We start from the raw sequence: 21,842 nt of genomic DNA on the forward strand, positions 1-21,842 counted from the left end.
GGGTCCTTGGTTCTCTCTGAGCTTGGTTGATTTCTTGCAGACGTTTCATGACCCAACTAGGGAATATTATCAGTGTTAGGAGGGAGTGGGATTGGAGGAGGAAGAAGGCAGGAAAGGGAGGATGAGAGGGAGGGGGGAGGGAGGAGCACGGTGAGGTTCTTTGTAGTCTCTCAACTTGATTATTCCCTTGCAGGCCTTTTGCGACCCAACTAGGTAACGGCATCAGGGCTAGGAGGGAATGGGCCAATTTGCTCTCTGATTGGATACAGGGACTGCAATCTAATGAAGGGGTTGCCAAAAAGAAAACCACAATCCCACCAACACTGACGAGGTAAGGTAGGATCTATAAACGGAGAGAAAAGCCCCGTGGAGGAAACGGGGGAAGAGACTGTCCTTCATCTCAAGAGTTTTAAAGGAGACAATGTACACAGAGACCACCAAGGCGAAGGAGGGACCTTCTCCCAAGAGAGGTGGGCATCTCCTTCCGTTTATTGTTACGCAGGCCCTGCGCATGGAGACAAGGAAAGTGAGAAGCCCCGTTCAATGTCAAATCTCAAAAAAACAGGAAATCCTGACCTCAAGGACCGACCTCCTCCAATTTTTATAGTCCCCTGTCCATAAAAGCGTCAACGAGGTCTTCTCCGGCTCAGGTTTTGGAGGCATCTCAACGGCTTTAAGAGGGGGGCATAAAAGACGTCCGTGAAAATGCTCAACTGCTCGTCTAAACACTGGGGAGCATGAGAGCGAGGCGCATGGAAAGCAGCTCTCCTTTGCACGTTGGTCTTGGCCGACAGCCGCCGCGCGAATCCGCACCAGGAGATGGCTTCATTGGTCCAGCACTTTCTTCATGAACCACATTTCTTCAGTGGTCAAGGGTTTCAAATTGAAGCCTTTGAGTTCCGGTTTGCCTTCAGGAAGGTCAAAGAGATGTTATTAAACCACAATGAACCAAGGCACCAGGCTAAAAGCTTTGGGCCAATGACCAGGAGACGGTGAGTTCTAGTCCTGTCTTAGGAATGGAAGCCAGCTGGGAGACTTTGGGCCAAAGACCAGGAGATGGTGAGTTCTAGTCCTGCCTTAGGCATGAAAGCCAGGTGGGTGTCTCTGGGCCAATGACCAGGAGATGGTGAATTCTAGTCCTGCCTTAGGCATGAAAACTGGCTGGGTGACTTTGGGCCAATGACCAGGAGATGGTGAGTTCTAGTCCTGCCTTAGGCATGAAAGCCATCTGGGTGACTTTGGGCCAATGACCAGGAGACGGTGAGTTCTAGTGCTGCCTTAGGCATGGAAGCCAGCTGGGTGACTTTGGGCCAATGACTAGGAGATGGTGAATTCTAGTCCTGCCTTAGGAATGGAAGCCAGCTGGGTGACTTTGGGCCAATGACCAGGAGATGGTGAGTTCTAGCCCTTCCTTAGGAATGGAAGCCAACTGGGTGACTTTGGGCCAATCACCAGGAGATGGTGAGTTCTAGTCCTGCCTTAGGAATGGAAGCCAGCTGGGTGACTTTGGGCAAATGACCAGGAGATGGTGAGTTCTAGTCCTGCCTTAGGAATGGAAGCCAGCTGGGTGACTTTGGGCCAATGACCAGGAGATGGTGAATTCTAGTCCTGCCTCAGGCATGAAAGCCAGCTGGGTGTCTCTGGGCCAATGACCAGGAGACGGTGAATTGTAGTTCTGCCTTAGGCATGAAAGCCAACTGGGTGACTTTGGGCCAATGACCAGGAGATGGTGAGTTCTAGTCCTGCCTTAGGCATGAAAATTGGCTGGGTGACTCTGTGTCAGCTCTTGTCTCTCAGCCCAACTTATCTCACAAGGTTGGCTGTGGGCAAAATAAGGAATATCAGGTATGTATGAACATAAATAAAGCCAAGATATAAATGCTAAATAAAATAAATAGAAATATATATTTTAAAAAGGAATCTCCTCCCTCGCAATCTACCACATCGCCTCTGGGATCGAGACAGAGGGAATGGCCCAAAGATGTCCAGGGAACCATTGTGAATTGGGGGGGGGGGAGGAGAGGAATAGACGCTGGCTTTCCCAGCTCCTAGTCCAGCCCCTTCCCCACCACCCCATGTGGCTCTGAGGAACTACCTTACAATCTTAAGATCCCAAGGAAATCCACCTGTACTCCCAGGCAGGTAGATTCCTCAAGACATCACATTGGCCCAGACTGGTGAAAAACGACTCTTGAGATTTTCCGCGTTCATCTGATTAAAAAGTGGAAAGTTTCCCTTTCAACCAAACAACGAGTCCCATGGCCCAATCTAGATGCTGGCTGGTTGCCTGGTTCCTTCTCTCCTCCTCCTCCTCTCTCCAGCCAGCAGTTGGAACGTCCTTGGTTCCCAGGAGAAAGTATTTTGCTTTGGCTACTACAAAACCCCAGCTATCTCTATTCCCCGCTTCCTGATCCCTCGGCTCCGGTGTGGCAACACTGAAGACCTCGGCCAGGCCAGCTTCAGGGTTGAGAATAGCACCAAGCAAGATAAGATGCCCTTCACACAAGGGGCAAATTGGAAAGGCGAAGAAAAGGCGGCTCTCAGGTTTCCTTTGGAACCGGGGTAGGGATCCAGGTGGGTTGGTTACCTACCTTCGGCCTCCATGAGGTTGCTGACTTTCACTTTCAGTTCCTGCTGCAATTTCGCAATTTCTTCCTCCAGCAGCTCTTGGTCTGCGGAAAGATGGGAGGAAGAAGCAGCCGATGGTGAGATTTAAAAGCCCACACTTCCTTTCCTCTCTCTCCTTTCCTTTCCTATCTTTCTTTCCTTTCCTCTCTCTCCTTCCCTATCCTATCTCTTTCTTTCTCATCTCTCTTCCTTTCCTTTCCTCTCTCCTATCTTTCTTTCCTTCTCTCTCTCTTCTTTTCCTATCTCTTCCTTTTCTTTCCTCTCCCTCTCCCTCTCCTCTTCCTTTCCTTTCCTCCCTCTCCTTTCCTTTCCTATCTTCCTTTCCTCTCTCTCCTTTCCTATCCTATCTCTTTCTTTCCCATCTCTCTTCCTTTCCTTTCCTCTCTCCTATCTTTCTTTCCTTCTCTCTCTCTTCCTTTCCTATCTCTTCCTTTTCTTTCCTCTCCCTCTTCCTTTCCTTTCCTCTCTCTCCTTTCCTTTCCTATCTTCCTTTCCTTTCCTTTCCTCTCCTAGCTCTTTAGAATAGAATAACAGAGTTGGAAGGGACCTTGGAGGTCTTCTAGTCCAACCCCCTGCTTAGGAAGGAAACCCTACACCACTTCAGAGAAATGGTTCTCCAACTTCTTCTTAAAAGCCTCCAGTGTTGGAGCATTCACAGCTTCTGGAGAAAAGTTGTTACACTGATTAATTGTTCTAACTGTCAGGAAGTTTCTCCTTAGTCCTAAATTGCTTCTCTCCTGGATTCGTTTCCATCCGTTGCTTATTGTCCTGCCCTCAGGTGCTTTGGAGAATAGATTGACTCCCTCTTCTTTGTGGCAACCCCTGAGATATTGGAAGATGCTATCATGTCTCCCCTGGTCCTTCTTGTCATTAAACTAGACCTACCCAGTTCCTGCAACCGTTCTTCCTATGTTTTAGTCTCCAGTCCCCTCATCATCTTCGTTGCTCTTCTCTCCACATCTTTTCTACATCGTGGTGACCAAGACTGGATGCTTTCAAAAACTGAACGTTCTTTCCTTTTCTCTCTCTTCTTTCTTTCCTTTTCTTTCCCTTCCCTTCCTCCCCCCCTCCCTCTGTCTCTTTCTCTCTCTCTCTCTCTCACACACACAGATAGTGTAACCCCTTGCAGGTAGCCAAGAAGATGCCTGAATTTTTATACCCTGCAGAAGAGTCATCCTGATAGGCATCTGATCGTCCGTATTTTGTGCAGGTTCTGAAAAGCTGAGATGCTCAGACACACAGGTGGTTTTGGCTAGATTTTTCTTTTTTCTTTTTAAAAAAGGGTCTCAAACAGAACTGCAGATGGCCCTTAAGCGAGACTGGCACCGCTTGCTAACAGCATGGCAAGCCCTTATGCCGCCCTCACGAGAAGGAACGAGGGGGACGACCCAATCTGCTTCCCAAATATGCTGATCCTCCCACAGGGGAGAAAAAGAAAAAAAAAAGCAGGGAGACAGGAAGAAAGAGAAAGCGGAGGAACCAAAAAGAACAAAAGCTTTCTTTCCCTCTCATGGGAAATAATTTAATTTAGCCTTTGGCCCCTTCAGCTCCAAGGTGGTCAGCCTCTGCTTTGCTGTTGCTTCGGCTGCCATGAAACGGGGAGGGAGGGCATAGTATTTTGGGTGGGGTTACTCGTTGTGCTGGAGGAAGGTTCTGGAACTCAGCTGCCTGTCGGACTACGCATGCGTGGGAGATTCCCGCCAGGACTAACGGCACCGACATTCCATCTTCATGATGCCTTTTGAAGTTATCTCACACCTGACACTTGGGAGAATTATGATTGGACTGCAACTGTGATGCCAAGGGGTGGGGAATGGGCTATTCTATATATCAATCGCTTTCGCGCCTAAATAGTCTTCGCTTCGCTATGCCTTTAATCATTTATAATTAGTAAAAGTACACTTGATTTCTACCCATGGAGTCTCGTGGTCTTTCTTTCCTAATTATCCAATGGAGAGGTTCTGACACGAGGGTTTAGATTTAGATTTACTAACATTTGTATGCCGCCCACTCCCATTGGGACTCTGGGCGGCTTACAGTCAAGAGAAAAGGAACATATATTAAAAAAATTAAAATAAGGATACAAGTATTAAAATTTCACACCATGCATACTGTGGGGCTGGATACTAATCAACAGCCCCAAGCCTGCCGGAACAGCCAGGTCTTGGTAGCTTTACGGAAGGCCGGAAGAGTAGTAAGGGTCCGGATCTCTACGGGTAGATCGTTCCATAGGGCCGGAGCAGCTACGGAGAAGGCCCTCCCCCGGGGAGCCGCCAACCGACATTGACCGGCCGATGGCACTCGGAGGAGGCCCAACCTGTGAGATCTTGTTGGTCGTTGGGAGGTAATTGGCAGGAGGCGGTCTCTCAGGTAGCCAGTCCTAAACCATGTAGGGCTTTAAAAGTAACGACTAGCACTTTGAAGCGCGTCCGGAGACCAATGGGGAGCCAGTGCAGCTCGTGGAGGATAGGTGTGACGTGGGTGTATCTAGGTACACCCAATATCGCTCGCGCGGCTGCATTCTGGACCAACTGCAGTCTTCGAACGCTCTTCAGGGGCAGCCCCATGTAGAGCGCGTTACAGTAATAGGGGAGCCGCGCGGGGTAGAGGCACCCTGAAAATCTGTTTTCATTTCATGGGTAAGGCTAGGAGGTTGATGCTTTCCTAACCAAAGGAGGAATTTCATGGGAAAATGGGGACCTTGGTGAGGTCTCTGAGCTTGGGGTTTTTCTTGCAGGCCTTTCGGGACCCAACCAGGGAACCAGATCAATGCTAGAAGGGAGTGGGGTTTGCAGAGAGGAGGAGGAAGGGGAAGAGGAAAAAGAGGAGGAGGAGGAGGACTGTGGGGTCCTTGGTGCTCTCTGAGCTTGGCTGGTTTCCTTGCAGACATTTCAAGACCCAGCTAGGGAATATCATCAGTGCTAGAAGGGAATGGAGTTTATGGAGTGGAGGAAGATGATGGGGAGTCTTTGGTGCTCTCTGTGCTTGGTAGTTTTCTTGCAGACATTTCATGACCCAACTAGGGAACATCATCAGTACCAGAAGGGAGTGGGGTCTGTAGAGACAAGGTGGAAGGGGAAGAGGAAGAGGAAGAGGGGAAGAGGAAAAAGAGGAGGAGGAGGAGGGCTGTGGGGTCCTTGATGCTCTGTGCTTGGTGGTTTTGTTGCATGACCTAACTAGGGAACACCATCAGTGCTAGAAGGGGGTAGAGAGAAGAGGAGGAGGAGGCAAGCGGGGTTCTTGGTGCTCTCTGAGCTTGGTGGTTTCCTTGAAGACCTTTCATAACCCAACTAGGGAACATCATCAATGCTAGAAGGGAGTTTGAAGAGACAAGCAGGAAGAGGAAGAAGATGAGGACGACTGGGGGAGCCTTGGTGCTCTCGGTACCTGGTGGTTTTCTTGCAGATTTTTCATGACCAAACTTGGTAATATTATCAGTGCTAGAAGGTGGGGAGGAGGAGGAGGAGGAGGAGGAGGAGGAGGAGGAGGAGGAAGAAGACTGTGAGGTCCTTGATGCTCTCTGAGCTTGGTGGTTTCCTTGAAGACATTTCATAACCCAACTAGGGAATATCATCAATGCTAGAAGGGAGTGAGGTTTAAGGAGACAAAGAGGAAATCGAAGGGGAAGAGGAAGGAGGAGGACTGCGGGGGTTTTGGTGTTCTCTGTTCTTGGTGGGTTTCCCCCCCCCCCGACATTTCATGACCCAACTAGGTAACATCATCAATGATAGAAAGGAGTGGGATTTGCAGAGACAAGAAAAGGAGGAGGTGGTGAAAAGTTGAGTCCTTGGTTCCTTCTGGAACCTTGGTGATTTTCTTGCAGACTTTTCAAAACCCAACTAGATAACACTGTCAGTGCTAGAAGGGAGTGGGTTTGAAGAGACAACAAGGGGAAGAGGAGGAAGAGGAGAATGAGGAGGAGGAGGAGGAGGAGGAGGAGGAGGAGGAGGAGGAGGAGGAGGAGGGGGAGGACGACTGTGGGGTCCTTGGTGCTCTCTGAGCTTGGCTGGTTTCTTGCAGACATTTTATGGCCCAACTAGGGAACAGCATCAGTGCTAGAAGGGAGGGGGATTTTAGGAGAGGAAGAGGAGGAGTATTGTGGAGTCCCTGATGCTCTCTGAGCCTGGCAGTTTTCTTGCAGACATTTCATGAGCTAACTAGGTAATATCATCAGTGCTAGAAGAGAGAGGGGTTACTCTCTCTTTATATACATTCTGGGAGTTGGAATCAGCGTGTCACAAAGTCACTAAGCCCGAGAAAAACTGTTGTAAGTTACTATCCTGTCAGTAACCACAAATATCAGCCACCGTGAGGGAAGAGTGGGGAGAAATCTTCGATATTTTCCCGTGCGAGACACAGACGGGACCAAACTGTGAACTGATCTGACACCATTCCATGCTCTATCAAATCGTGCCCAACTAAGCCCTGAAACCTTTTAATTCTGCAAGCAGATCGCAGAATTAAATTATGGGATGCCTCACCTCTCTGTAGCATCTCCTGCGTCTTTGTTTTGGGAAGCTGTATGAACATACTGCCGAAGCAAACCGTGGCTTTGTCTGAAAGCAAGGAAAGAAGGCCTGTTGAATTTAAAAGTATCAACAATATACATATTTTTATAGATATAAAAATACCCCAAACAGGTCCTGTTTTAAAATCTTAGCCTCCCGGACCAGGAACCCGAAACCTTCCAGATGTGGCTGAACTATAAGACCCAGCAGCCTCAGCAGCATCTGGTAAGGGGAATATAAGAAAAGAAGGCATGCTTAATTTTAAGCATTAACAAGGTTTTTTTAAAATCTTGAGAGGATGCCACAAAGAAGAGGGGGATTAACCTATTCTTCAGAGCACCAAAAACAGGATGGTTAAAAAAATCATTTTTTAAAAAATTTAAATCAGATCTTTTTAAAATTTAAATCATATTTTTTAAAATTTAAATCGGATCTTTTTAAAATTTAAATCATATTTTTTTAAAATTTAAATCATTTTTTAAAAAATTTAAATCATATTTTTTTAAAATTTAAATCATATTTTTTTAAAAAATAAATCATATTTTTTTAAAAAATAAATCATATTTTTTAAAAAAATAAATCATATTTTTTAAAAAAATAAATCATATTTTTTAAATTTTAAATCATATCTTTTTAAAATTTAAATCAGATTTTTTTTAAAAAAATTATTCATTATTTTAATACAATGCTTCTGGAGTTTAAAAAAAAAACTATCTAAAGATAGTTTTCTATTTATGATAGATGAATAATTTAGTTGATTCAGCATGAAATGGAGCTTAGCTATGCAGCACGAGGCTGTGTATTCTGCAATATTTACATTTTGGGGGGCCAACTCCTTCAATGAATCCGAACTCCTCAAGCTGAGATAACCTGCACTGCATTGTTGCATCCACACAATTCCGCAGTAAGCAGGAGATAAACCATAAAACGAAGTCCAGGAATAATCCTTTATCCCCTTCTTTTGCAAATCTATCTACACTACAAACTGCATGATTGTTGGAAGAGAAATGCATCTGTGCCATCTGGGCTCTAAGCCAGTGTTTCTCAACCTTGGCAACTTGAAGATGTCCGGACTTCAACTCCCAGAATTCCCCAGCCAGCGGATGCTGGCTGGGGAATTCTGGGAGTTGAAGTCCGGACATCTTCAAGTTGCCAAGGTTGAGAAACACTGTGAGGAGGGAGGGCAAGGAGTGAAAATAAAAGTGAAACCTTCTAAGCAGCTTAGAAATATAATATTAAAGAGCGCCTGTCATTTCAGATCCATCCTGGCAGCGCCTGTTAGCGGGCATCCACTCGCCTGCTGCCCGCCACGTCCATCACCTTGTGGTGTCCCTGCTGCATCACCAGCCGTCCCATTAAAGTGAACGGGACGTTCAGTGAATCAACAGTGGGTCAGAGGAGGAGCCGATGTGAGACAGAGATGACAGCTGCTCTTTAAAAATTACGATTTAAATAGAGTTGATTTAGATCCAGCCTTTTTACTAGTGATTTAAATAGCGATTTAAATTGTGATTTAAATTGAGTTGATTTAAATCAAACCCACCCTGGCCAGAAGGGCAGGACAAGAAGCAATGGATGGAAACTAATCCAGGAGAGAAGCAACCTGGAATTAAGGAGAAACTTCCTAATAGTGAAGACAGTTAACCAATGGAACTGCTTGCCACTAGAAGTTGTGGGTGCTCCTCCACTGGAGGTTTTCAAGAAGAGACATAAAAGACACTTAATCTGAAATGGTATAGAGTCTCCTACTTGACCAGGGGGTTGGACTAGAAGACCTCCAAGGTCCCTTTCCAGCTCTTGTTAGTTACACTCTCCCTTAAGGCCAGGGGCCCCTCTTATCCCGCTGCATCAGTGCAGGCCAAGTTATCCGTTCCACTTTGCCCCCATTAATGCAAAAGTTACATAACATCTCGGATTGCTGTGCAAAATATTTCCCTAGAGGAAAAAGACGATCTGGCTGCCATGAGGGCAGACATTAGTCACTGGCGGTAATGTGAATTTAGAAGAGAAAAAAAAGAGAAAGGAAAAGAATGAGACAGAAAGAGAGAGAGAGAAAGAGAGAGGAACAGAGAGAGAGGGAGAGATAGAAAGAAAGGAGAGAGAAAAGGGAGAGAGACAAAGATAGAGGAACAGAAAAAAGAAAGAAAAAAGAGAGAGAAGAGGAAAAGATAGGAGAGAAAAACAGAAAGAGAAAGTGAGAAAGAAAGGGAGAGAAAAGGAAGAGAAAGAGAGACAGGAACAGAGAAAGAGGGAGAGAAAGAGAAAAGAGGGAAAGCAGAGAGGGAAAGTGAGAAAGAGAGTAAGAGGGAGAGTAAAAGAGAGAGAGATGGGGGAAAGAGAATGAAAGAAAAAAGAGGGAGAGAAAGAAGAAGGAAAGCAAGAAAAAGAAAGAAAGAGGAAAAAGAGAAAGTGAGAAAGAAAGAGAGGAACAGAGAGACAGTGAGAGAGAAAGGGAGAGAAAAGGAAGAGAAAGAGGGACAGGAACAGAGAAAGAGGGAGGGAAAGAGAAAAGAGGGAAAGCAGAGAGGGAAAGTGAGAAAAAGAAAGAAAGAGAGAAAGAGGGAGAGTAAGAGAGAGAGATGGGGGAAAGAGAATGAAAGAAAAAAAGGAGAGAAAAAGAAGGAAAGCAAGAAAAAGAAAGAGAGAAAGAGAGAGGAAAAAGAGAAAGTGAGAAAGAAAGAGAGGAACAGAGAGACAGTGAGAGAGAAAGGGAGAGAAAAGGAAGAGAAAAAGTGACAGGAACAGAGAAAGCGAGAAAGAGAAAAGAGGGAAAGCAGAGAGGGAAAGTGAGAAAGAGAAAGAGAGAAAGAGGGAGAGTAAAAGAGATATGGGGGAAAGAGAATGAAAGAAAAAAGAGGGAGAGAAAGAAAAGGAAAGTAAGAAAAAGAAACAGAGAGAAAGAGAGAGAGGAACAAGAGAAAGAGAGACAGAGAGAGCGCATGAGTAAGTCACAAAAGGAAGGAATGACCTTCACAATTTTGAAGACTTGTCACAGAAGGTCCCCATCACTCCCTATTCTCCAATGTGTCATAAACCCTCTATGTTTTCTTTTTAAAATAGCATTTTAAAATGTTCTCCAGCGACAAGCGGCACGAGCCAGACCAATGCCCTGAATAACTTGCCCTGCACACATACACACTTCTTGCAAACAAAGGAAGAAAAGTTGCTTCAGCCAAGATGTCAAAAAGAGAGGAGAAAAATCTGGTTTTTTGGCCTTGGATGCGATTTATTAGACAGGTAATTAAAAAAAAAAACAGATGTAATTAGCAGAGAGCGGAGACAGAGCTGAAAAAAACACTCCAAATTTTCTCCGAATCAGCAGGAACCTTTTCATGTCTCCAGTCGTTTTTCCAGCTTCTGCTATCCTAAAAACTCCAGAAAGATAAAAACAGCTCAAGCAGACCTAAAAGCAATTTAAACAAAACAGGACATTTAAAAAAAAACCCTCCATCTTCTACTAAACCTAGAGAAAATAATAATAATAATAACCATCACCAGTAATAATAATAATAATAAGGCCTTTTTATGTATCCAGAAGCTTGGCTGGTTTCTAACGAGAAGCAAATACCGATACTCCTCAACTTACGACCAATCATTCAGTGACCATTAAAAGTTATGACAGCCCTGAAAAAAAAGTGACTCATGACCGCTTTTCACAAGTATGACCGTCGCTGCATCCTCCAGGGTCATGTGATCAAAAGCCAGGCGTTTCTGACTCGTATTTACGACAGTTGCCGTCTTCACACGACCCTCTTTTGGCAAGCAAAGTCAAGGAGGGAAGGGACGTTAACACCGGCAGCGATTCACTTAACGGCAGCTGGCAAGAAAGGTGGTAAAATGGTGGCAAAGGCGCTCACTGAACCAGTCTGTCTCGCCTAGCCAGGGAAAGCGTCGGAAGCGTCGTTAAGCCGAGGACTACCTGTACTATTGCGATCCCAGGCACGTTGGCCGCGACGGATACCGGGTGAAGGTAAATTGGCATTTGCGTTCCACTTCCTTTGTTTAAAAGCAAATTCGGGGCGCCCGCTTCAATTTGCAGTGTTTATTCTCAAGGAGGTTCTCTTGAGCCTTCCCATTTCGCTGAATTTGGAGGAAAGTGGGGAAAAAAAGAGGGAAGATGAGCAGCCCTGACAATGGAGGCATTTGTCTGGTTCTGGCAACCATCAGGGTGCATTCAATTTAGCTAGTTAACATCTGCCACAATCAGCTGCTTTTGTTAACGTGGAGCTGCTTCCCCACTTCAGGCCAAGCCTGTTTTCTTCCACAGCTGATTAGTGGGCTTGGATCATCCACGGAAGGAATTATTCCAAGTTATGAAACTCTCCCCTTCCCCCCTCCCCAATTTCCGACTGTCTTGTTTTCTTTCGTTCCTTAGAAACTTGTCCAGCTTAGCTAAAAGTGGCTAGGAATGGTGGCATGAAGTGGGTTTGGCCAGTCTAGAGAAAAAAGGGGCTAGGGGTGATGAGAGAGCAGTCTTCCCCTCCTTCTCCCTTGGGTGTGCAACCATGGATTTTCTACACCAGTGTTTCCCAACCTTGGCAACTTGAAGATGTCCGGACTTCAACTCCCAGAATTCCCCAGCCAGCATTCGCTGGCTGGGGAATTCTGGGAGTTGAAGTCCGGACATCTTCAAGTTGTCAAGGTTGGGAAACACTGTTCTACACCATTAAACCAATTGCTTGGTTTTAACAGACTAACGTGAAGTGTTAATGCCGCTTTATAAGGCCTTGGGAAGGCCACACCTGGAATATTTGCATCCAGTTTTGGTCGGCCACGATGTAAAAAAGATGTGGAGACTCTAGAAAGAGTGCAGAGAAGAGCAAGAAAGAGGATGAGGGGACTGGAGGCTAAAACATACGAAGAACGGTTGCAGAAACTGGGTAGGTCTTAGTTTAATGGAAAGAAGGACCAGGGGAGACATGATAGCAGCCTTCCAAGATCTCAGGGGCTGCGAGAAAGAAGAGGAAATCAAGCTATTCTCCAAAGCATGTGAGGGTAGAAAAAGAAGCAATGGATGGAAACTAATCAAGGAGAGAAGCAACTTAGAACTAAGGAGAAATTTCCTGACAGTTAGAACAATTACCGTATTTATCGGCGTATAACACGCACCGGCGTATAACACGCACCCCCCATTTTAACACAAAAATTTGAGTAAAAATTTTTTACAATACAAGTAATTAAATGAAGACTAAAATAAGTGTTTTGGCATATTGAGCTTTTTATATTTCTTTCTAATATTTCTTCCTTAGTTGAGAACTTCCTCCTCAGCTTACTTACGCATTAACTGTTTGTTGCTTTTATGGTTTATTCATTCACTGCTCCATCTTCAGTTTTTTTCACAGGGGGAGGGCTTCCTTCCTTCCTTCCCTCCCTCCCTCCACTCCTTTGGGCACCAATTTTGATCCAATTCTCTCTCTCTCTCTCTCTCTCACACACACACACACGTTCTTTGGGGGGGGTTGAATTACTCCGCCTCACTGCGCAAAGTCGGCTCAGCATGTGTTCGGCCCACACTTACGCCGAATCAAATCCGCGGCCGGCGGGACCAAGGCAGGGGTTGCATTTCAAAGCCGCCAGTCCTCTTGCTTCTTCTCCTTCACCAGCAAAGCTCCCGCTGGCTTCCCGGCCCATGGCTTTGGCGTCTCTCCCTCCACGCGGAGCACCTGAGCTGGCTCCCGCGTTATCCCTCCCCCTTCCTCCTCTGCCGTGCTTTTGAGGCAGAGGAGGAAGGGGGAGGGATAACGCGGGAGCCAGCTCAGGTGCTCCGCGTGGAGGGAGAGACGCCAAAGCCATGGGCCGGGAAGCCAGCGGGAGCTTTGCTGGTGAAGGAGAAGAAGCAAGAGGACTGGCGGCTCATCAAAACAAGTCTGGGGAGGTCCTTTGCGGGCGGCCAGTTCTAGCCGCCTGCAAAGGACTTCCCCACGTTTGCTTTGGTAGAAATCTCTGCGCGGCAGTTAGAAACCTCTGCGCGGGGATTTCTTTTTATGTGCGCGGCCGCGCAGGCGCGGAACAGTGATCATGGGCGCCGGTGAATCAGCTGGAGCAGGCAGTTTGGGACCCGGCGTATAACACGCAGTATCGGCGTATAACACGCAGGCAGGGTTTAAGCTTGCAATTTTAGTTTTAAAACTGCGTGTTATACGCCGATAAATACGGTAATCAATGCAATAACTTGCCTGCAGAAGTTGTGAATGCTCCAACACTGGAAGTTTTTAAGAAGATGTTGGATAACCATCTGTCTGAAACGGTATAGGGTTTCCTACTTGAGCAGTGCATTAGACTAGAAGACCTTTAAGGTCCCTTCTAACTCTGCTATTCTGTTAAATTGCCCCGAGGATCATTGGTTGCCCCCTCCCCTCTTCGGAAGAGCTTTAGCGCTCCTGCTGCCTTAAGAAAATTCAAAACATCCTTAAAGATCCATCTCATCCTGGGCACCCCCCTTTTTTTTTAATATTACCATCTGGCAGATGGTACAGGATAACAAAAACAAGGACGAATGGGCTGAAAAACAGCTTCTATCCCAGGGCAGTAAGTTAAACTGTTCTGACCCCCCCTCCTCCGTCCAGGAACGAAAGCCGAAACCAACGTAAATAACAATACTTTTAATCAGTCCAGACTCTCGTTGGCTGCAAGCCCAAAATAAACACTCTGGCAGCAAGTTCAGTTCAGTTCAGTTCAGTTTATTGCATTTATATGCCGCCCTTTTCCCCCAAAGGGGACTCAGGGCGGCTCACAACTCGAACCGGGGAAGGGGGATACAGACAAAAAAATTAAAAACAACAAGCATAACAATATATAATTTAAAACTCACAACAGTCATACCATTCGAGACGGGGGCAACAGCTCTTTAGCCCCAGGCCTGTCGGAACAGCCAGGTTTTGAGGGCTTTGCGGAAGGCCTGGAGGGTGGTGAGGGTTCGAATCTCCACGGGGAGCTCGTTCCAGAGGGTCGGAGCAGCCACAGAGAAGGCCCTCCTCCGGGTAGTCGCCAGTCGACACTGGCCGGCGGATGGAATTCAGAGGAGGCCTAATCTGTGCGATCTAATGGGTCTTTGGGAGGTAATTGGCAGCAGGCGGTCTCTCAAGTACCCAGGTCCAATACCATGAAGGGCTTTATAAGTGACGACTTAAGTCTTACAAACCTAGGCAATGAAAACAAGCCCTCACAGCAAACCACTTCTCCAAGTTGGTTTCTCTGAATCGTGAATGTTGACTCCTGCAAACAGGGCGTGGCACAGTCTCTTTCATAATCAGGAGAGAATCTTAATCAGCATCAGCTAAGCGCAGTCATCTCCTACCATTACGCAGTTGTTCCTTCCGCCGAGTAGCCCTTTGACGGCGTGCATCCCGAAACAACTCACAAGTGTTTTCCTGAACACTCCCTCTGATCCAAGACTCCGCCGCCACCTGGTGGCCAACCAGTCTCTCCTCGCCCTGCTCGGAGTCGGCACCCTGTCCAGGATCCTCCACCTCCTCCAGGGCCGACTCCTAAGACCCCTGGCTGTCGGAGTCTGGCGGCAGCTCCAATGGCTCCTGCCGGGGCCACAACAGTTAACTATATTGAATTCAGTTCCACCACAAAACCGCGTTCGACTAAAGCGCGCTCCATGAAACCGCATAGCTGACGTCATCACAGGGTGACAACAGCGCGGAGACAGAAGCACGCTGTAAATGCTAAACCTAAAATTAACCCCTAAACCTAAACCTAACCCCCCTAAACCTAACCCTAAACCTAACCCTAAACCTAACCCTTAACCTAACCCTAACTCTTAACCTAACCCTTAACCTAACCCTAACCCTAACCCTTAACCTAACCCTTAACCTAACCCTAAACCTAACCCTAACCCTTAACCTAACCCTAAACCTAACCCTAACCCTAAACCTAACCCTTAACCTAACCCTAACCCTAACCCTAAACCTTAACCTAACCCTAATCCTAACCCTTAACCTAACCCTAAACCTAACCCTAACCCTTAACCTAACCCTAACCCTTACCTTAACTTGAATCGGCTTGCTTTCAAAGCGCTATTTAAAGCGCCCTTCTTTCTCCGCGCGCGCTGTTGTCGCCCTGTTGATGACGTCAGCGACGCGGTTTAATCGGGCGCGCTTTAGTCGAGCGCGGTTTTGTCGTGCCACGATTGAATTCTACAGTGTAGTGCGATATTAATGCAATATCGGGTTTTCAATTTCAATTGCATATCACGTGAAGGATGTGTGTTTTTATTTTTATAGCTATAATGTACGCTGAAGATGGCACTTAATTTCGTTGTACAAGGTGCAATGACAGTAAAATAAAGGTGGGTAATTTTTAGGGACAAGTCTGCAGCACAGAACAGGAATAGGACATGGACCACTGAAGTAAAGACAAGGATCAAGGAAACTCAAACGGCATTCTTCAAAGCAATAAAAGGCCTCCTGCACTCCCAACATAAGCCTAAGGTTGAAAACGTGTCAGATGTTCCATCTTTTCTATCTTGCTCTACGGAGGGGGAGAGTTGGTCTCGGTCAGGAAGCCCCTTGAAGAGACCAGAAGCCTTTGAAATGTGGATTGACAGGCGGCTGTGACCTAGAAGCTGGGTTGACAAAAGTCAGAAATGAGGAGGGGAGAAGCCGCCTGGGGAAATCAAGGGAAACCATCAAAAAGCAAAATAATATTTCCGATATGCGATTAAAAAGACCCGGGAAAAATACGGCATACTTCACTTAACCCTTCGAAGAAAGACTGAAGGCAAAAATGAGATCCAGGCAGAAGAAGAACATCATGGCTTCAAAATCTAAGGGACTGGTTTAGAGTTTAGACAAAACTCAGCAGCACTTTTTCGTGCAGCTGTTGATAAAAATAGGATCACCATTAAGATTAAATACAATAATACAATAGCAGAGTTGGAAGGGACCTTGGAGGTCTTCTAGTCCAACCCCCTGCCTAAACAGGAAACCCTATACCATTTCAGACAAATGGCTATCCAGCATCTTCTTAAAGACTTCCAGTGTTGGGGCATTTACAACTTCTGGAGGCAAGTAGTTCCACTGATTAATTGTCCTCACTGTCAGGAAATTTCTCCTCCTTCTAAGTTGCTTCTCTCCTTGATTAGTTTCCACCCATTGCTTCTTGTCCTGCCCTCAGGTGCCTTGGAGAATAATTTGACTCCCTCTTATTTGTGGCAACCCCTGAGATATTGGAAGGCTGCTATCATGTCTCCCCTAGTCCTTCTTTCTCTTAAACTAGACATACCCAGTTCCTGCATCCGTTCTTCATATGTTTTAGTCTCCAGTCCCCTAATCCTCTTTGTTGCTCTTCTCTGCACTCTTTCCAGAGTCTCCACATCTTTTCTGCATTGTGGTGACCAAAACTGAATGCAGTATTCCAAATGTGGCCTTACCAAGGCTTTATAAAGTGGTATTAATACGTCACGTGATATTTGGGAATATGGTTATCGGCAAAATGTATTACAATAAAAGAAGACAGCTACATAAATTGCTACGACAAATACAAAAAGATTTGGATAATTGGACTAAACTACAGCTATCACTAATTAGCAGATTTTCAACAGTTAAAATGAATGTACTACCCAAACAACTTTTTCAAAAAAATAGAGAATTTTTTTTTCTCGAACAACTAAATAAAATGGTATCCAAATTTATCTGGTCAGGGGAAAAACGCGTATTAAATACAAACTTCTACAAGATAGTAGAAACAAAGAGGGCTTTGGCCTCACATGGCTCAAGGACAGGATTCAACTAAAAAATAAAAGGATTCTTATGCTAGAAGGCCATGATCTCCAACTGCCATGGCTTTCTCTGGGAGGTTAAGAATAAATCTCGTGCATACTTCCAGAGACCCATAACAAGGGATGCCCTGTTTAATGTCTGGGAGATTTAAAAAAAACACCATTACATGAAAATACCAAATCTGGTTATCAGCGATGGAGGCAATGACATATCCAAATACTGTAGATCTCAGCAAAATGGTAAGCTACCATTAGATGAAAAAGGAGAACTAAAATTCAGTACAAGATCTGAAAACACAAGGAATCAGTATGGAATGGTGGCCCTATTTACAAATTAAAACAAGATTTAAAAAAGGTCAGGTACGATACAGAATACACGAGAAACAAACGGAATTAGATAAAATACTATTAGGAACGGGAGGAAAAATGATTACCCAATTATATACTTTTCTTTTAAGATATAAAATGGAGGAAGAGACGGTAAAGGAGACAATGATTAGCTGGGGAAGAAATTTTGGGCATAATGTAGAGTTAGAAAAATGGGATAAATTATGGGGAAGAAATTATAAATTTACGACGGCAGCAGCTTACAAAGAAAACCTCTATAAAATGTTTTATAGATGGCATTTCCCCCCCACTGAGATTGCCCAAAATGTACCCATGTTTATCCCCCAAATGTTGGAGATTCAGCCACAAGTCTGGAACATTCAATCCTATGTGGTGGACGTGCTCCATCACAAGGAAATAGTGGTGCATAATTCGGAAATGGTTGGAAGAAATTACTGAGCGAAAAATAGAACTGAAACCAGAAGCATTCTTATTAGGACTATTAGACCGAAAAATGGATAAACAATCTCAATACATAATCATACACATACACACTGCAGCCAGGACTGCTTTCACACAAAACTGGAAAAAAATCAATACACCCTCAGATGAAACAATAATTAGAAAAGTACTTGAATGTTCAGAGATGGACAAAATGACCATAGAATTAAAAGAAAGAGAAGAATCGGATTTCTATAAAATATGGAATAGAATTTATAAGTGGCTAGGAAACAGAAGTCGAAACAGAAAATAGAGAATGTAAATATAATGGTGATATAAATAATCAATATTACTATAAGTGTTAGTGTTAGTACTACTGTTGTTATATTGTAGGACAAGGTTAAAGCAATAGGAAGGCAATTTTACAGCTACTGCTGATTTATTATAAGTTGTCTAGAGCAGTGTTTCTCAACCTTGGCCACTTGAAGATGTCTGGACTTCAACTCCCAGCATTCGCTGGCTGGGGAATTCTGGGAGTTGAAGTCCAGACATCTTCAAGTGACCAAGGTTGAGAAACACTGGTCTAGAGGCTCAAGTGATGGGGAATGGATGCAATTGTAAACACACACACACACACCAAATAGAGGTAGTCCTTAAATTACAATCACAATTGGGACCAAACTTATTGCCATGAGTCATTGCAGATGTAAGTTGAGCTGGGACCCAATTTTATGACAATTTTGGCAGTGGCCATTAAGCGAATGGAGTTTCCGCAGTGGGTTTGTTTTTGCCAGAAATCAACAACAACAACAAAAGTCACAAACATGATCCTGTGACCACAGGGTGCTGCAACTGGTTGTAAATGCCAGCCTGTTGTCAAGTGCCAACATTGCAATTGTGTGTCTGCAAGGATGGTGCAGCAATTGTCGAGTGCAAGGTCAGGTCGCGAGTCACTTATTGGACAGGACAGGACAGTGCGTGTGTGAACCCTGGCGACTTTAAGGTATGTGGACTTCAACTCCCAGAATTCCCCAGACAGCATGACTAGCTGGGGAATTCTGGGAGTTGAAGTCCACCTCACCTTAAAGTATCCAAAGTTGAGAAACGCAACTAACTACCTTAAGCCATTGCAACATCAGATGGACCGAAATCAAAAGTCTTCACTTCTTCACACAATTCCAGAACAAAAACTCACCAGCAGAATTCAATTCCTTGCTCAGGGCCCTTAAGGCTTCCCGGTTCTGGTTCCGTTTGTGATTCAGATCGACAATCTACAGGAGAAACGGATGAAAACCTCAAGCTACTCTGCAGAGTGAACAAGCCATCTTTATTCACTTCTATCCAAGCAGTCCTCTATTTAAATCCATCAAAGCTGTTCAGAGTCACTTTGGAGGGGAAATGCCCGGGATAGGAAGGAAGGAAGGAAGGAAGGAAGGAAGGAGGGAGAGGAAGGAAGGAGAGGAAAGAAAAAGGAAGGGAAGGAGGGAAGGAGGAAAGAAAAGAAAGGAAGAAAGGAAAGAGGAGAGGAAAGAAAAAGGAAGGAAAGGAGGGAGGAAAGGAAAGAAAGACGGAAGGGGAGAGGGAGGGAGGGAGGGAGGAAGGGAAGGAAGGAAAGAAAGTAAGAAAAGAAAGGCAGGAGGAAAGAAAAAGTAAGGGAAGGAGGGAGGGAGAGAGGAGAGGAAAGAAAAGAAAGAAGGCAGGGAGGGAGGGAAGAAAGAAAGAAAGAAAGAAAGAAAGAAAGAAAGGAGGGAGGGAATGGAAGGCAGGAAAAGGAAGAAAGGAAGGAAAGCGGCAAGGAAAAGAAAAAGGAAGGAAATGATGGAGGAAAGAAAAGAAAGCAAGGAAGAAAGGAAAGAGGAGAGGAAAGAAAAAGGAAAGGAGGGAAGAGAGGAAAGGGAAGAAAGAAGGAAGGGGAGAGTCAAGGAAAAGAAAAAGGAAGGAAATGAGGGAGGGAGGAAGGGAAGGGAAGAAAGTAAGAAAAAGACAGGAGAGGAAAGAAAAAGGAAAGGAGGGAGGGAGGGAGGAGAGGAAAGAAAGAAAGCAGGAGGGAGGGAAAGGAAGGAAGGAAGGAAGGAAGGAAAGAGGCAAGGAAAAGAAAAAGTAAGGAAAGGAGGGAGGGAGGGAGGAGAGGAAAGAAAAGAAAGGGGAGGGAGGGAAGAAAGAAAGGGAAGGAAGGAAGGAGGGAGGAAAAGACATTAAAACAATAAATGTTGTTACGGGTGAGGTGTCAACCTTCCTGTGTAGAAGTTTTAAAATAAGAGGCTTTACAGATATTTCCCCAGGATAGCAGGCGGGGGGGGGGGGGGCGGCTTGCTGCCCATTGCTTAGGGGTGGACTGGACGACCTCGGGGGAGCCCCTTCCAAGGAGAAAATCTCTGGATATTGCCTGAGCTCCCTCCACTACCCCCCCCCACCCGGGAGGGAGGCTTGGTTGTTGGACTAGTCTTGTGGATCTCTAGGGTTCCCTTCCAAATGGACAGTTGTACACTACCTCCTCGCGATCCCCTATTATTCCTCCGCCCCAAGTGTTGGCAATCTTTAATCTTGTTGTATATATATTTATATATATTATATGGGGCTTGAGAGGGGGGGGGCGAGACGGAAATCCCAAGGCCTGCCTTGTTCTAGGCGCGGGGGCGGGGAGGACTACAACCCCCATCATGCCTCGCGGCGCCAATTCGCCCCAACGGTGCTCCTCGGCCTACCTGCTGCCTAGTGGCCATCACCTCCTCGGCCAGCGCCTCCACCTCGGCCAAGTAGCGGAGCACGAAGTCCGGATCCCCACCGGCCATCGCTCCGGATCTCGAAGGAAGAACGACGCCGGGAAACGACGCGGCGCGGCGCGGCCTAGTCGGCGCAGGCGCCTGAGCTGGGCGGTTGCCATGGCGACAGGCCAGGCTTTGAGGCCTACTCCAGGCCTTCGCGGGCCTCCCTCGCCGAGCTGGGAAGGAGGCGGGCCGCTAACCCGCGGGAGACAGCCGGGGAGGATAAGCGGCCTTTCCCCGGACGCCTTTCGAGACCTTGGACTCCATGTCCCCTGCTCCTCGGCCTCCCAGGATCAGGATGGGCTCGGATTAGGCTTTCAGTAACAGAGTTGGAAGGGGCCTTGGAGGTCATCTACTCCAACCCCCTGCTCACGCAGGAGAGCTATAGGGATTCGAACCGCCGACCTTTGTGATTGACAAGTCTTAGCCACCTAGCCACATTAGCTCTGGCCTCCTTCCTGACATCGAGCAGCCCTTTCCTAGTAGTTCTCTGAAGACGGATCACAAATCCCATCATTCGCCTTCTTGCGGGGCTGTGGGGCTGGGCATGATGGGTCAGCTTGACCTGCTTTGGGAAGGAAAGCTGCTGGTGGCATTCACACGACGCCGAAAGCTTCCTGTGAAATGTGGGGCCAACCCAGCTAGCTGTGCCAGCATTGTGTGAACCCCAAAATGGGTTAATTCAACCCTGATTTGGGCCAAGGGATGAAACATTCAGGGAAGGGAGAGGTGGAAAGAAGGAAGGAGAGAAGAAAGAGAAGATAGGAAGGAGGGAGGGAAGAAGGTAGGGAAGCAAGGAGGGAAAAAGGGAGGGAAGGAAGGAGAGAAGGAGAGTAGATAGGAAGGAGGGAAGAAAGGAGGGAACGTAAGAGAAGAGAAAGGAGGGAAGGAAGGAAGAAAGGAGGGAGGGAAGGTATGAGAGAAGGAGGGGGGATAGAGAGGAAGGGGAAGGAAAGGAGGAAAGGAAAAGAAAGGGAAGGAAGGAGGGAAGGAAGGAAGGGGAGTGGGAAAGAAAAAAACAAGGGAAGGAAAGAGGGAGGGAGGGAAGAAGATAACTAACCTTTGATGTCTATAATGATTTTGATATCACGGGAAGGTCTTGAAACGTAGTCAAATGTAAAGCAAAACAGTGGATGTTGTATTGTCTTTTACCAGCTATTGGTTGTTGTATTTTTTCTTTTACTAATAAAAATAATAATAATAATAAAAAAAGAAACATTCACCCTATATCACCAAGCATTTTTTTCTTTCCTGCTTTTGTTGTTTTTATAAAGAACGTATTGCCAAAGATGCTCTTTTCAAAAGGCAACAGGACTTTCTGTTTTTCTTTTCTTTGAAGATATTTGGCTTCTCATCCAAGAAGCTTCTTCAGCTTCCGAGCTTGAATGAAAGTCAATTGTCATTTAGGGCAGAGTTTTTCCAACCTTGGCCATTTTGAAGATACCT

General features: G+C 45.9%; 1 protein-coding gene across 1 annotated transcript; it reads right to left on the bottom strand.

Annotated features, from left to right (window-relative positions):
• Positions 1 to 426: 426 nt before the first annotated feature.
• PDRG1 (p53 and DNA damage regulated 1) lies at positions 427 to 20,587 on the bottom strand. The gene is made up of 5 exons (XM_032219087.1): positions 20,337 to 20,587; positions 18,827 to 18,902; positions 7,110 to 7,184; positions 2,592 to 2,672; positions 427 to 908 (listed from the first exon to the last, which is right to left on the bottom strand). The coding sequence occupies exons 1-5, from the start codon at positions 20,421 to 20,423 to the stop codon at positions 826 to 828; spliced, it is 402 nt and encodes a 133-aa protein (XP_032074978.1). The 5' UTR covers positions 20,424 to 20,587; the 3' UTR covers positions 427 to 825.
• Between the last annotated feature and the right edge of the window lie 1,255 nt (positions 20,588 to 21,842).

The sequence above is a fragment of the Thamnophis elegans genome, chromosome 5 (genome assembly GCF_009769535.1).
Source record: "Thamnophis elegans isolate rThaEle1 chromosome 5, rThaEle1.pri, whole genome shotgun sequence".
NCBI lineage: Eukaryota > Metazoa > Chordata > Lepidosauria > Squamata > Colubridae > Thamnophis > Thamnophis elegans.

Excerpts from the sequence above, each read along its gene's own strand:
- PDRG1 (XM_032219087.1), bottom strand. The coding sequence starts at position 20,423 with ATGGCCGGTGGGGATCCGGACTTCGTGCTCCGCTACTTGGCCGAGGTG. Across the intron at positions 18,903-20,336 it reads TGATGGCCACTAGGCAGCAG|ATTGTCGATCTGAATCACAA; the intron begins GTAGGCCGAGGA and ends TTTCTCCTGTAG. Across the intron at positions 7,185-18,826 it reads CAAGGAATTGAATTCTGCTG|ACAAAGCCACGGTTTGCTTC; the intron begins GTGAGTTTTTGT and ends CCTTGCTTTCAG.